The following is a 14562-nucleotide window of genomic DNA, read 5'->3' as shown; positions in this document are numbered from 1 at the left end:
CCTTAATAGCCATGCTTGAAGACTGAGTACCACATTCAATTATCAGCAAGAAAGTTCCATCATGTTCACTCTTCTGTGGTTGCAGTTTAAATACTGGAAGTTCTCCAGACTCTGAGTTGCATATCTTCAGTCGTTCCAGTCGCACATAAGGGACTTTTACCTCTTTGGCACAAGCTCTAAGAACAAGGTTAAAGAGTGGATTGACGTCATCAGTGCTAGTAAGAATCATCCCTCCATTCCACCTCTGTTAATATACCATATGTTTTCACAGATTCCCTTGTATTTTTAGATGGCTAATCAAAACGTTCTAATATGATGTTATTAGTACACCTGAAATTTCAAGAATGGGCTTTCATACTTCATAATGCAGGATCAACAAATTTTCACATATGAATGGGAGTTGTAGGCACGTTTCTGTGTACAAGGATCTTCATATGATGTTGTTGTTGTTGTTGTTGTTGTTTAAATTTGTATACCATCCTTCATCCAAAGATCCCAGGGTGATGCGCAACAGATTCCCCACAGGCTCCCTCACCATTGGAAAGTCAGACCTACGATTGTTTCAACCTAAGTTTCCTCACCAGTAAAACTCACAGAATTGAGATGAAAATTAATGGGTTCGTTTTACACCAATTTCTCCGCAGACAACAATAACAATGTCATTATGTTGTTTTTAAAGTGATACCTTACTTCACAGATTGACACATTAATTTCACAGATTACTAATATATTTGTTGAAGTGCATTGAGGATTGTGGTGAAAACTCATTTTATCGTAATTTGTTCTAGATCCTTCTCACATCTGGAATTACTTAATTTAACTGAGCTATTACAACAAATGTGATTTATATTCCTTTCTAAGAGGGGGGAAAAGGATTCAATTTCTTAATGCTACACTTTCAAATTGGGTGTTACCTGTTGCTCTGATTACTTTTAATTTCCATATCAAAATGTTCCTCTTCGCAGTTATGGCAGTCTGCAAGAAAAGAAAATGAATAAAATATTTGGTGGTCTTATCCTAAGGGAATGCATAGCCTCCTTTGAACTTTATATTGGTATGCACTAAACACAACATTCTGTTCAGACCCCTATTTGGGATTTTGTAAAACAGCCCACTTATGCCCCCAAGATCCCAATTTGAAGGCTGCCTGGTTTGGCTTTCTCTCCTCTCCCTTCACTATTGGGAAATATAAAATGGCTGTGCCTCCCCCCCCCCCCCTTGACTATAGTCAAATCTGCATGTACAGTTGCCCCTCTAAATGATTAATTTTTTTCTTTTTGAAGAACCATATATAACTTATTAATTTTGTCCAAAATTGGATTAAATTTGCCTGCAAGGTCACCTCTTCTGAGGGCATGAATTATGCCAGGTGTTTTTTGTTTTTTTTTAAGGACAGCTGCAGTGGTTGACCTGAAAGAGCAGCTATTATGGCTTTGGAGTAGGTGAAAAAAGAATTGCTCCTAGTGGTATGTTGGCAACTGGTTTGAAAACTGCAGACACAAGAGAGGTATCCCTCTTACTCCCCACATTCCCATTCCATATGCTTTGGTTCTGCAAAGCTGTTCCCTTCCCCAAAGCACCAGGATTGGACAACACTAAAATCATTATCTCTGCTAGACCTGCCAGTCATGACAAGAGCTGTTTTTCCGTCCTCACTCTGTTGCTTGTTCTTTCCTATCACCCCATCCTAGCGTTGGGAAGCTTATTAATTTTGCTTTAAGCAGACACTTGCCAGCAACATTTTTAATGACTACGGGGGCAATCCAAACTCCCTCTCAAGCCACCATATGATGAAAGAAGGGTCAATGCAAGATCTCAGGCTGTCTCCAGCATGCTCTGTCCCATGAAAAGTCCTGTTTTCCACTGGCAGCACTTCTGCCCCACATTTGGCAGGCAGAAGGAGGAACACCACAGCAGCAGAGTGATACTGGTGTTACTTTGGAAGCACAGGCTAGCGGGAGACCAACAGAGTCTGCCAGAGACTGCCAGAGAGACACCTCAACCCAATCCAGAAGTCCACCACCAGCCTGGCACAAAAGGGATTTGGGGTTGCTGGATAGAGTGCAAAGGTACCACAAAGTGCTTCAGGGATCTCAGCTTTGATTCATGCTGCCTTGTGAAATCCCAGTTCACTTCTGACAAGCCCCAAATGTCTACAAGGCATCCCACCTTGGAGCGCAGGATTCACTGAATCTGATGCACATCACTATTTTGTACTATATTAACTGAAGAATCAAAAAGAGCTGGAGGAGGGAGAATCCCAGACAGATGAACTGTCAAATCCAAAACTCTGCCTCCCTTATGCTGGCAGGGCAGAGAGCAGCTTGGTGTTTCTCCATTTCATGGTTTCCTTTGGGGGCCAATGTCTCTCCCCCCCTCCCAATTTTCCCTTCCACCGGTCTCAAAAGGTCACTCTCTGCTAACATGGGCAAGTATTGTGGATGCCAAAGAGAACAGGCAAGGAAACTGTAGTCAGTTTTGTGATTCAGCTTGGCAACATAATGAATTACTTCCAGAAGGAGCTGTGTTATGTCTGTTGCAGCAAAAAAATTACTACAAAAAACAGAAGGAACCTTAAACATTAACAGATTTATTATTGCATAAGCCCTTGTTGAAGCATGATTTAATCCTAAATTTGTAACCATATAAACATATGAGGGGGCACATACGGAAATGAGGTCATACAGGAATGACATTGTCTTTTTGCATTTCATTTTCCTCTGATCTCATCTACGTATTTCCACACACAGGCCATAATGCCAAGTTAGGATTACATTTCATGGATCTGATTAAACAGACTGTGGTCTACGAAAGCTTGTGCCATAATAAATGTGGAAGTCTTGAAGGTGCCACACAAGCTAATTGCAGCAACGGCAACCCTGAAATGACCGCACTATGCAGTGGAACGGATTTTAAAAGCCAAAGGAAGATAAAAGAAAAACCTCATACCTTCAATATGTTTTGGTTGTGGAGTAACTGGCTGCATGCAGGAAGCATTGCTGATAAGTATGGGAGGGGAGGCACATGGCTGCGTCTTCTTCACTGAAAGATTAATAGGCTCTTCCAGAATATTTTGCATGGGAAGAGATAACTCACTGATGTCTTTGGACTGAGAAGCAACAGAATCACTTCCAAGAGGGTAAGTCATGGAGCTGAATTCTTCGTTCTCCAGCTTGCAAAAAAAAAGGGGGGGGGAGGTTTGAGGAAAAAAATATTGAAATATACAAACTTACATCAATCTCAAGAAAAGAATTACATTGTTGAAGATTGTTGCTTTGTCGCACTCTTATTTCCACACAGAGGCTGGGATCCAAAAAGCTATTTTAGGCATGCTCAACAGAACCTTTGAACCACCGATCCACATGCCATATTGCAAACAAGGTTTTGAGAAGAGGCACATGCAATTTCATGAGTCTGTATGTGACATGAAGAGAGGTTGTTAAATAAACACAAGTCCCCTCAGGCTAGTAGCTCCTTTGGAGCTAGTAGTCCCACGGTTCTCTGAATCCATGCCAGAGATTTAGCCCAGGCAGCATGCAATATATATATGCATAAACCACGTTTGTGCCATACATTTTAAGCACCATATTGCTACTTTAGACAGTCATGGGTTCCTCTGAAGTGTTCTGGGAGCTGTAGTTTGTTGAGGGTGTTTGTTAAGAGCTGTAGTTTGTTAATAAGACCCAGAGAAGTTTAACAATATCTCTTTCCACAGGGAACACTAGGAGTTGTAATTCTGTGAGGGAAATAGGGGTCTCCAGGTCAGCCATGCAGTCTGCGCTGGAGCAAGCAGCTCAAATTTCTTTACACTGAGCTTCTCAGGTAGATTGAAAGGGAACAAAGGCATGATTACTTAGTCCCTCCCAAGGTGAGCTAAGCCCAGCAGGACTTTATGGTCTCAAACCCTTTATGCATTCATTAGACTTAAGCATATTGCTTATATGAGGCTGGTTATCCCACAGAATCAACAGTCCTTACCTTGCACACTGCGCCCCCCAGGGGCACACCACCGGTTGCTAAGTGGCTAAGAGCATCAGAGTTCAGGTCATTTGTAGTTCTATCCAAAGCCAGGCTGTAACTGGGCAAAACTTCAGGCTGCACATCAGAGGTATATGGCATACTTTGGGGCTGACCGGATGTTACAGTGGGTATATCTTTTGCCTGTGAATCAACTGACTTGGATACCCTTGCTGAAGACAACTCCATGTCTAAAGCATTTGAAAAGCCCACAATGTTCAGTGAAGCTGACCGCTGAAAAAGAAGACAATGTGTAGGTTGATGTGCATGCAGATCTAATTTTTTTGATGTGGACATAAAGGCTCATCCATATTGTCATGGACATTAAGTGCCTAATTCAGTGCCTAATTCCATCACTTTCTTTGTATTTTGTGGAAGCTTGTGCTGTCAGTCCTACAAGTCTTTCACAATTACATTTTACCTATTCCACAACCTTCTGGATCTGTGTTCCTATTTCCACTGAAAACACTGAAGGACTGCTGTGGGCAGGATTCCTATGTTGCACAGGGTTGGACTAGATGACTCTCAGAGTCCCAACTCTACAATTATATGACTCTATGCTATGGTGCTCTATGGTAATCAACTCTATGGTAATGAACTCCCAGATTCAGAGATTAGTCTTGGAGCCTTCAGCTTTAATTTTGTTATAGATAGACAGACAGATAGATGGATGGATAGATGAATTCTTGGGTGCCAAGATCCAAGTCTGGGGCAAGTACTCTTTGGAGAGAGATCCCCAACAGAGTTTTAAAGTCACAAAATATGCAGCAAAGTAAAACGTGGAAATATAGGCTGTTAGTCCTTTATACCCTTCCAGGTAAGTTACAAAATTTCTTTCTTCCTCTGGCATAGGAAACAACCACAAGTTTGGCAAGTTAAAAATTGATTTACTTACAAACTCTTCAAAGGTCAGATTCATGTGCTTTTCTTCACATCAGTCAGAAAAGTTGCAAAGGCAATAAAAGTTCATAGAGCTAAACCTGGCAGGACAGCTTACTCTATGTTCTTAACCCCTTCATGCTTTAACTAGACATAAGCATGTTGGTTATATGAGGCTGGTTATTCCACAAATTTCCCATTTCATTCTAATAGAAAGGCCTGTTTTTTCCCTGCAAGCTACCAGGAAAGAAGAGTGCTTCTGAACCCAATGCAGATTGCTCTTATCTTACTGTTGAAACACAGTGTCTGGATTCCATATTTCTGGAGTCAGAAGGCTAGAGCTTCTGGATGCCAAAGATTGAGGGTACCAGCAGTAGCAAAGTTTGGAGTAGTATCCAGAGATCCCATGCTTATTGCTATCTCATGATTGAGCCATTCACATAGACTGGTCTGATCTTATTCCCAAAGACTCTGGAAATACTCCTGGTAACTTCAGACTTCAGAGCTACAAAGTACAGGTCTTTGCAAAAATCACCTGATGTATTTGAAACTAATACCTTTAAAGAGATTAAGTTTTACAGAGAAGAGGGCTTCTATTTTCCCTTATTACTGCTCCAGTTACAGGAAGTGTATGAAGAGAGTATAATAGATTGCATCAGTCAGTATAAAACATTAATCTTACTAAAAAGGAAAGAAAGGAAAAATGAGGCCATCAAACTGCCATCTGTCTCTCCCTGGAGGCAAAAGTTAATTCTGCGGTTATTTTAATAATGAGGAAACATTATGATCTTTCACTTTAAAAAAAGTGTGTGTGTGTGTATTAAGGCTCCTGGTAAGCAGTTGACACATTCTACACTGTGATCCACAAAGCTGCTGTCAAGTGTGAAGTGAACAATGCGCTGGGAGTAAGGCTCATTAAGATCCTATTAATTCTCTCCCTAAAATAATCATTCCTTTTGGCATTAGCAGGCGATGGGTGGGGGACCTCATCTCCCCTAGTGATTTCTACAGTACTGGATAATTTGTGGTGTTTCTTTTTTATTATTAATGGATCAGAATTCTCTAAAAAGCTTTAACGTTTCATTCCTTGAACACAACAAATGCTACATTCATCATACACACTGTCACAGTGTGATTGCTGCTGTTGGAAAGCCTTTCGGTTCCAACATTTTAATATATAAAGTTACAAACAAGTCCATTTGTGCCATTACAAATCTTTGCACTCTGCTTGCCCATTCCCTTCATTTTCAAAAAAAAACCAATCCCCATGTTTTCCTTAAACTTTGAAAAAACACAATCTCAATTACGTACAGCTCCTGACACGTTATAACATTAATTGCAACAGCAGCTGTCCAGTAATGGTGCTCTTAATGTCAAAAGGTGCTTTTTAACCATTATCACTTATATCACACAAATTTCAGCCCCCTTTTCCATCGGCCTTACTGCATACCTTTAATAGCAGCCTCATATGCAGACATTTAGCTGGCAAATGCTGTTCCTAGCATGAAGATAAGTGACAGGGAAAGCTTAATCTTCAAGCTTTCTGCATGTCAGGCTGCTATTAAAGGCACAGGAAGAAGGCGAGGGGGGGGGCGGAACAGCAGCTCTACTTACAATAGTAAAAAGATAATGTGCCCAAAATCAGAGTTAAAAATTAAGAGCATATTTTTATACAGCTCCATGCAAACATGCATTATGAACCACAACGAAAGTTGGAGGTGAAAATGCCTACCTTCAATAAAGTCTTGGCTTAGGATTTGTTAAACCTACACAGATTCTTTGCGGTTGTGGAGAAATTACTGAGAGCAAAGGACTGGAAAGTAACGAAGGCTGCTGTTAAGTGGAGCAATCCCCCTGGCAGCTCATTATGCTTCAAGGTTAAACAAATGCACTAATTCAAATCCAGTTGGCTCAAATTTAACTCGGAGTACACCAATAGCCTACGCATATATTCTTTGTGCTTGGCTCTTAAGTAGAGTGCCCCTGACCAAAAGACCCTCCAGTTTGGGGTGAGGGAGCACCTCTATTTTCTGCTTTAAAAAATGCATCACAAGAAAATGGAGCCGGCTTTACGGTGCAAGCAGCAGAAACAGCCAGCCGAACAAGCAGAATCATGTATTATTTATCTTCCTTTTCAGGTCACAAAAATAAGCTTTGCTAATCTAAAACACACTGTGAAATACTGCAAAATCCACAGCATGGCAATATCTGTATTAGGCCAGTCAATACTGCATAAAATAGTAAGCAAGCTTTCAAGTTCTACCAAACTCTTCACTGGGTGAGATGGGTAGGAAAGATGGCTGGGTGTTAAAAGCCAGGTAAATGTTCCAGCTGTACCTGGAGCTGATGAGGATTAAACTGTGAACCCTCAGCGTGCTCTACCACTAAGCCACCACCCTTTCCTATACAATGTACTGATTACCACCAGAATGGCTTAAGTTCAGCAAATCCAGTCCTCCAGAATCCCCAAGATGATCAGGGTCCAAAGGATCAGATCCTAAACACTTAAATTGGGCTATTCCCTGCACCTGCACAGTACCTTTAGGCAGCACCAGCTTAATGCCAGTGCCTTGGACATTTAGGTGGCATGACCTTTGCAAAGTTCAGGCCAGCTGCCAGTACAAACACAAAACCAGGAATATAAAAGTTCATTGCTAGGCATAAAGTTGTGGAGTTGGGTACCGTAATAACCTAGAAACATTGATTCTGCAGGGGTTATCTCTTGGGCACAGATTGAGAGAGGGCATCTGGATTAAAGATGGAGTCTGAACACTAGTTCCCTCCCCAGTCAGTATATGGTCCTGACTACAATAGGGCACAGAGTCAATGGTATTCAGTGGAATTCCTGTCAGTACCAGCAGGCTGCTTTTGTTGACATCAATAAGTAGAAAATGTTGTCACCTGACGCTGATGTAGCAGTCAGTCATATTTAGCAGTACAGGGAGTTTAAGCTTAGATCATAAATTACCATGACAATCAATCAATGCAGAAATTTAGACACCCACGGTTATGCCATGAAAAAAAAAAAAAGCCTAATGGTTGGAATGTCATAAATATCACCTCTTGTTTTACCAATTTGTGGATTTCTGGAACCTGGAGATAGATATAAGAATCCCAACATTAAAGACCCAGAAAGGAGAGGAGGTCTGTGTGGGATTTTCAGCGGCTAATGTGCAGGAAATGACGATGATTATGATAGTGTCCCACACAATTATAACTTTACAGTGTATTAATATCTCATCTTAATTTCCTCTCTATTCTCCTAGTCCTGAGGTGAAATATCATAATTCTGCACTATAAACTAAAAACTAAAAACAAACACAAAAATGAGATGCAGAGCATATATTTGATGCTCAAGTCTAAGGTTCAATCCTGGCATCCCCAGTTTTAGGATCTGAGCTGTTTGGGAGTGGGGCAACTCTCTCCCAGAGAATTTATGATATTCATAATATAATCTAGCGTACGTGTAGTATGAGGATCATTGCTCTGAATGAGTGTACAGCAACTCCTTTTAAAAAATGACAATCTTCAATTGAAATGTATGTGCATTTATTCAAATGTGGCTAGTTAACACAAGTTTCCACAAAGACTTAATTAGGAATGCAGAACTGATTGGGAGGGGGAGTACAGAACAGCATTTTTCTTTAACTAACTTCTTAACTAACTTTTCTTTAACTAACTTCTGTTTCACTCTCTCCCTGCTCATCAAATGATTGAGCCAGTGACTGGGAAGGGGCCATTTCTATCTTCAGCCTGCTGGGCTAGACCAAGAGGTTTAAACTTCTCCACGCTATGTGTCTATTTTATATATACCCCCCCCCCCAATTTTTTGACACTGTCCAAATTGATGGGTTCTTGGAGGGGGGCAGAAAAAAATGGAGAATGTAGATCAGGCCACAGGGCTGGGAGTTAGCCACACCTGCTATATATTTTGCATGCGGTCCACAGATTTGACTCCAGAGTAGTGCTTTTGTTGTAGGAATATTGCATTTAATGTGCACTCAAAGAAGTACAACATTCTGTACTTGACACACCATAAATTTGAAGCACATCCCCACCATCACCCCTGCAAAAGAGAGAGAAAGATATTGGGAACAGTAGTTCCAAGGGCTACAGTTCCCAGCAGCCTTAACAAACTACCATTCCCAAGGTTCTTAGGAGGAGTGCTTTGAACGCTGGGTGTGAGCACAATTAGATGTGATGCTTCTCCCATAGAGTGCATATGTTGCTATAAAGTTTATTTGCAGAGTATTACTGGCAACTTTTATGTGGCATTTGTGCAATATCACTCCCCCTCTGCCTGTGCACCCCTTTGCTACCTGACCCCTGAACCAGATGACACAGCTGTTGGTGATGGTTTTAAAAGGGGGGCAAAAAGCAGCATGACTATAGCCCCATCTACTGGATGAGGATGGGTTAGATTAGCGTTCTCAAGAAAAGTACGATAACTGTTATGTCATCATGTATTAAGCAAATGTATTTGTGGCAAGTCTTCAGTAACTGTCTGAAACAGCATTGAGTCTACATCAGGATGTCGGAGTCTACAGTAGCCCCACTTATCACATGCTTTATTGGTCTGTCAGAGCTTTCCTAATATGAATTCTATTTGTAAAAGTTTTCAAAAATATTAGATAAATATACAAGAGACACACAACACAAGAAAGGAGAAAAACACAGAAACAACTTGAAACTAAAGCACATTTACAGTACAAGGATGTGGGGTGTGTGTGTGGAAATGACTGTCAAATTCACAGACAATCAATGAACTCTAAGAAAAGAGGATGTTTGTCAAGCTAAGTTGGCAAACTGAAAAATGAGGTGCAAGCAGCCAAAACATCAGAGAGGAGAGGGATGTAAATGTTTTTGCATTTGGTAACAGTAAGATGGCCATCTGGCACATACACCATAAGAACAACAATCTTCTTTTTCTAGACTCTATCTCTAGCCTGCAGCATCTGTTGACAAAGTTTACACATAATCATCACTTCTCAGATAGTTCTGTTGTTTCAGCTGTTGCAGAGAAAACCACAATTGTGTTGTTAAGAAGTATAGTTACAAGGTCATAATTTGCTTGAGGATGGATAAACTCCTGAAAGAATTCTGCAATTAATTAGTAGAAGAGTTGAGCAACCACAAAATGTGTTTAAAGGTCCTAGTTTGGACACAGCCGTACTAGACAAACTGACTATAGTTCAAATGGATTAAGTGGAACTTTGCTGCAGTTATGCACTTTCTGTTAAGATCTTTAAGCTGAGTTTTCTTTATATTTATGCTACAAAAATGAGGCACAGGTGCCTTGCCAATCTAAAGCTCTAGGCAGATCCTTTACAAGCCTCCAACTACAAAAGCATCTCCTTCAGAAGAAGGGTCAGAAGGAACAGGTAGGTGGTAAGAGCTAAGGAGGAGAGCATTGTGACATTTAAATAGGATTCTAATGATGCTAGTGAGGTTCCAGGATTCTGCTTGAATTATGGTTGTCTAAGAAAGTAGCATATATGCAGAGTGGCATATTGGAATAGTGATGCCATTAGGGCCCCACTCAGCAGAAGGAACAGGAAGAGCCGCAAATGCAGCAAGTGAAGTAATGCATATTATCATTTAAAATGATCCCACCCCCATAAGATAATTAAGTCTAGGGTCCAAAATGATTTAACTGCACCACTGTACAGAAAGCTATGGTGAATCAACTTTCTTTTCATGTTCCCTGGAGTTTTCTTCAACATGTTAAGTCTGTCATCCAATGTATCTTTGTTCTTTTCCAGGAAGAGAAGTCCATAAGGCTGTTTGAACTGATTAAATCAGAATGATACAGAAAAAGACGATCAGGCAAAAATGTGATTCTCTCTTCAACGGATCCAATGAACAGAGCATTCTTAAAGGAAGAGATGCCTAAGTATGAACCAAGGCCGATCCCTGTGATCATTCCAAATCAAGGCATCCTGTGTATAGTTTCTGGTAGCATGTTGTTGTATTTGTGTCCACTGATGATGGAACCATATAGGAGAGCTGCAGCAAAATATAAAGTCCAGGGCTGGAACTGTCAAACTTTTTTTAACCATAGGTCTACTAAATCGTGGTTTATGCTTAAGACTTGGTGGTGACAGATAAAGTGCAATTGTTTGGGGAGGGAGGGAGGATTCTAGACATTCATTCATTCACACAATCGCTGTCCTGGTGAGCCATAAGAAGTCAGAATACCATTTTTGCATGCATTTGTAAAGCTGATTAGAAAGTGGTTGGTAGTTGAATGTATAATAGGTAGACAGAAGGATGACAGAAAGATCACAAGGTGATGCCATGGCTTAGTGGGTTGCACAAAATAATTTTATAGGTCAAGTTTATATTTATCATATCAGACTTCTGATAGTTGACTTTTTATCCAGATGCTTTTTCAAATGTGTCAAGCTCACACTGGTTATGAGATGTAATTTGAGCTGCTGAGATGTTATCAGAGATGATCACTGCTTTATGCTGTGTTTAGTTACACTTGGATCATTTTGTTCATCCACAGAGCACAGGCTAAGGGTTCCATTGTCAGGATATATAGCAACAGACGCAGCAGACAGCCAGATCTAGTTCTCGTTTGAGATGAGTATGATAGAAGTCCAGGTTGTCTACAGACACAGCCCCTAAGGATGTTGATAATGCCTGAATGTCCCTGGAGGAATTAGGACTGGAATTCATCTCGAGAAGGAAATACTTGAGGCATAGCCATTCGATACAATCAAAAGCTTTCTCAGTGATGGGGGATAAGATGTTCAAAATGTGTCTTGCCTTGTATGCAACATCAAGCCCATGTAACACTTCGTCCACCAGGTGTCATCATGGGATGAATTCCATTTGATCAGAGTGGATGTACTGGGTGATAATGTTGTCCATTCTGTCAGTTAAGACAGCTGTAAAGTTCTTCGAGTCCTGATTGATTAAGGATATTGAGCAGTAAGAGGCAGTTACAGCCGAGTCCTTTCCCTGTTTCAATCATCCATCTTTTCTTCCACCCACAAACAATATCTTACTACTCTAAAGTAGTCACAGAAGTTTCAAAGCCCTTGCTATCAGAATTTTATGCAAATATGTGTAATTTGTATACAACCTTCTTATTCTACTGATTGCCTGGTTTCTATGACAAAAGACTGTAGCCTGGATCCAAGGACCATACAGAGGAACCATACACATCATAAGGCTCTTCACATGATCCCTTCTGGCTATAGCCCCTATACCACCTTGCAAGCTGCTCCAAAAACTCTGAAGAACTTTGGAACTGTCTGCAATCTGGTATAAAAAATCCTGGTTTTTTTGGCTTTGGCTAAGCAAGGACTTCCAAATTCTTAAATAGAAGGTACTTGTACTAAAATTATTCAAATACTCAGGTTGCAAATGTGATTTGTGTGGGAGGCACGTTCGCAACCCACAGCGTTCGCAACCCACAGCGTTCGCAACCCACAGCACCGTGTCTGCACACACATGGGTCATGATTCAGCGCTTCTGAACATGCGCAAAGTGCGATTCAGCACTTCTGCGCATGCATGAGCACTGAAACCCAGAAGTAACCCGTTCCGGTACTTCCGGGTTTGGCGCGGTGCGCAACCCGAAAACACACAACCTGAAGTGTCTGTAACCTGAGGTATGACTGTATCAGCCATCATAGCTAAAATTAATCCCCTTGTAAATTGGTGGTTCAGAGTTGGGAACAGGGAATGCCCAGTTATCTTTATCCTTCATTTCAGTTTCTAGGCAGATGATTGGCCAATATCAGATACAGAATGCTAGCCTATACAATTCCTATGTTCTTAAATGCGGCCTAAGCAAACAGGCCTTATCTACGGTAGACAACAAACAATTAGAACTCATATAAATGGCATGTGGATTATGCAAATGGCATTGCATCTTATGACTCAAATTACAGACCATTTAATCAAAATACCCGTACATAAGTTCCTGGAAATTGTGGAGAAACAACTAAACAGTTATGTACAAGCAAAATGGTAATGTAAAATGAAAGTTAAATTACCCTCAAAGATACAACCGGTCTTTTACTTTGAACCAAAAGGAAATTTGGTCTTTCCCCCGTTATAGTTACAACCCCCACATCACTTCTTCAATCAGCACTTGCCTAATTTTGGCACCAAGCCATGACAGTGCTGTGACACTATAGCAAGACAAGGGTCTTGAGGTCAAAGTAGATGGGGCTGTTTATTTGTGTTTATTTGTATCCTGCTCTTTACCCATAGGCAAAACAAAATAAAAAAATTCCTTCCAGTAGCACCTTAAAGACCAACTAAGTTAGTTCTTGGTATGAGCTTTCGTGTGCATGCACACGGCTACCTATCTGTAACTTTACCCATAGGATTCAGGGTTGTGTATATGGGAGGCTGAAGAGTGTTCCATTCAGGAACTAGCCAGGCCAAAGCACTATTATTCCACTAAACAACTCCACTGAAGTTACTGGCCAGTTAAAATATTTACTAGCTGCATGCCTTTTCACATCTATCTAGTCATTTATGTCCTAAGAAGAATAATTGTCAACTTTTGTAAAAATAACCTTGTCTTATCATTTTGGAAGCATTTCTTACTGACCAGAAGTGACCAGATCAAGTGGCTGTTGGGCAAAAGGTCCTCAGAGGAGGTCGTCAAAAGCTACCAACTTAAGCAAGCACATTTTCAGTATTTAATATTGCCTATATGATGAAGCATGCTCCCAGTCTGTAATACATGAAGCTACAGTCAAGACATCACACTGGGTAGTAGCTGCAATATGTACTGAGTTTATTTCTCTCTCTGTGTTCTCAGAAAACAAAACCCTTTTGGGTATCAAGAAATGTTCCTTTTTAAATTTAGAAAATCTAAATATGCATAGAGAAGATCATAAGTATGTCTATTTTACCTGTATGGTTATTGGCACCACCACCTGAGATTGAAGGAAGAGGGGTTAACTTGCACCTAAGTTGCTCTTCACAGCAGGTTTGTTTACCTGCTGCAGAGGAACCTCAGAGGTACCTGCCTTAACAAGCCATGTGCCTGGGCCTTAGAAAGCTGGCTTGCACCAGGTCCATCTAGAGTAGACTAGTATTATGTACACTGACTGGCAGCAGCTTTCCAAAGTCTCAGGCAGAGGTCTTTCTTATCACCTACAGCTCATCCTCTTAACTGGATAACCTACAAACACAACCTGTAACTGCCTGCATGCAAATCATGTGCTCTACCACTGAGCTATTGCTAATGTTGGGGATAGGAACCTTTCTTCTGCTAAGGCCCACATTACCTCTGGGTTTGGGCGGGGGCTGGGCCAGATAAATTATTATTAGTTTTCCAATATTTACCCAATAATAGCCAAATTATAACAATATCAATTAATTTACCTGTGAGGTAATTTGTCGGAGGCTAGATGATAGCAGTATGCAAGGCCAGAGTGAAAAGTGAGAGGGGTGCTACCTCTATCACTCTTTTTCTCTCTCTCTTTGCCACTCATTTTCTACCTGTTCTTCCCCTCTGTGGCACCTGAATGAACTTAGGCAAGCCACATGTTGTTCACCTTTGCCATATGTGCAGCCTCCCATGATCCTACACAAGTGTTAACTGACAAAGCCCTAAATAACTCATGTCCAAAGCACCATTTGATCTCTTATGAAGTACTTCTGGTGGTTCCCCATGCCCTGGAGCCTTCAC

At 40.9% G+C, this 14562-nt stretch overlaps 1 protein-coding gene across 2 annotated transcripts in view; it reads right to left on the bottom strand.

Moving 5' to 3' along the window:
- The window catches only part of TRIM66 (tripartite motif containing 66), a 52297-nt gene that overhangs the window by 10870 nt on the left and 26865 nt on the right, over window positions 1-14562 (bottom strand). For both annotated transcript variants that reach the window (XM_079965883.1, XM_079965882.1), the window contains exons 11-14: window positions 3979-4251; window positions 2950-3172; window positions 915-975; window positions 2-176 (exon numbers count right to left, since the gene is read on the bottom strand). In XM_079965883.1, coding sequence (XP_079822009.1) covers window positions 2-176; window positions 915-975; window positions 2950-3172; window positions 3979-4251 — 732 coding nt within the window. The remainder of the gene's footprint in view (window position 1; window positions 177-914; window positions 976-2949; window positions 3173-3978; window positions 4252-14562) is intronic.

The sequence above is a fragment of the Podarcis cretensis genome (assembly GCF_951804945.1).
Source record: "Podarcis cretensis genome assembly, chromosome: 1".
NCBI lineage: Eukaryota > Metazoa > Chordata > Lepidosauria > Squamata > Lacertidae > Podarcis > Podarcis cretensis.
Note: the sequence above shows the minus strand (reverse complement) of the source record. Positions and strands in the feature narration are given on the sequence as shown.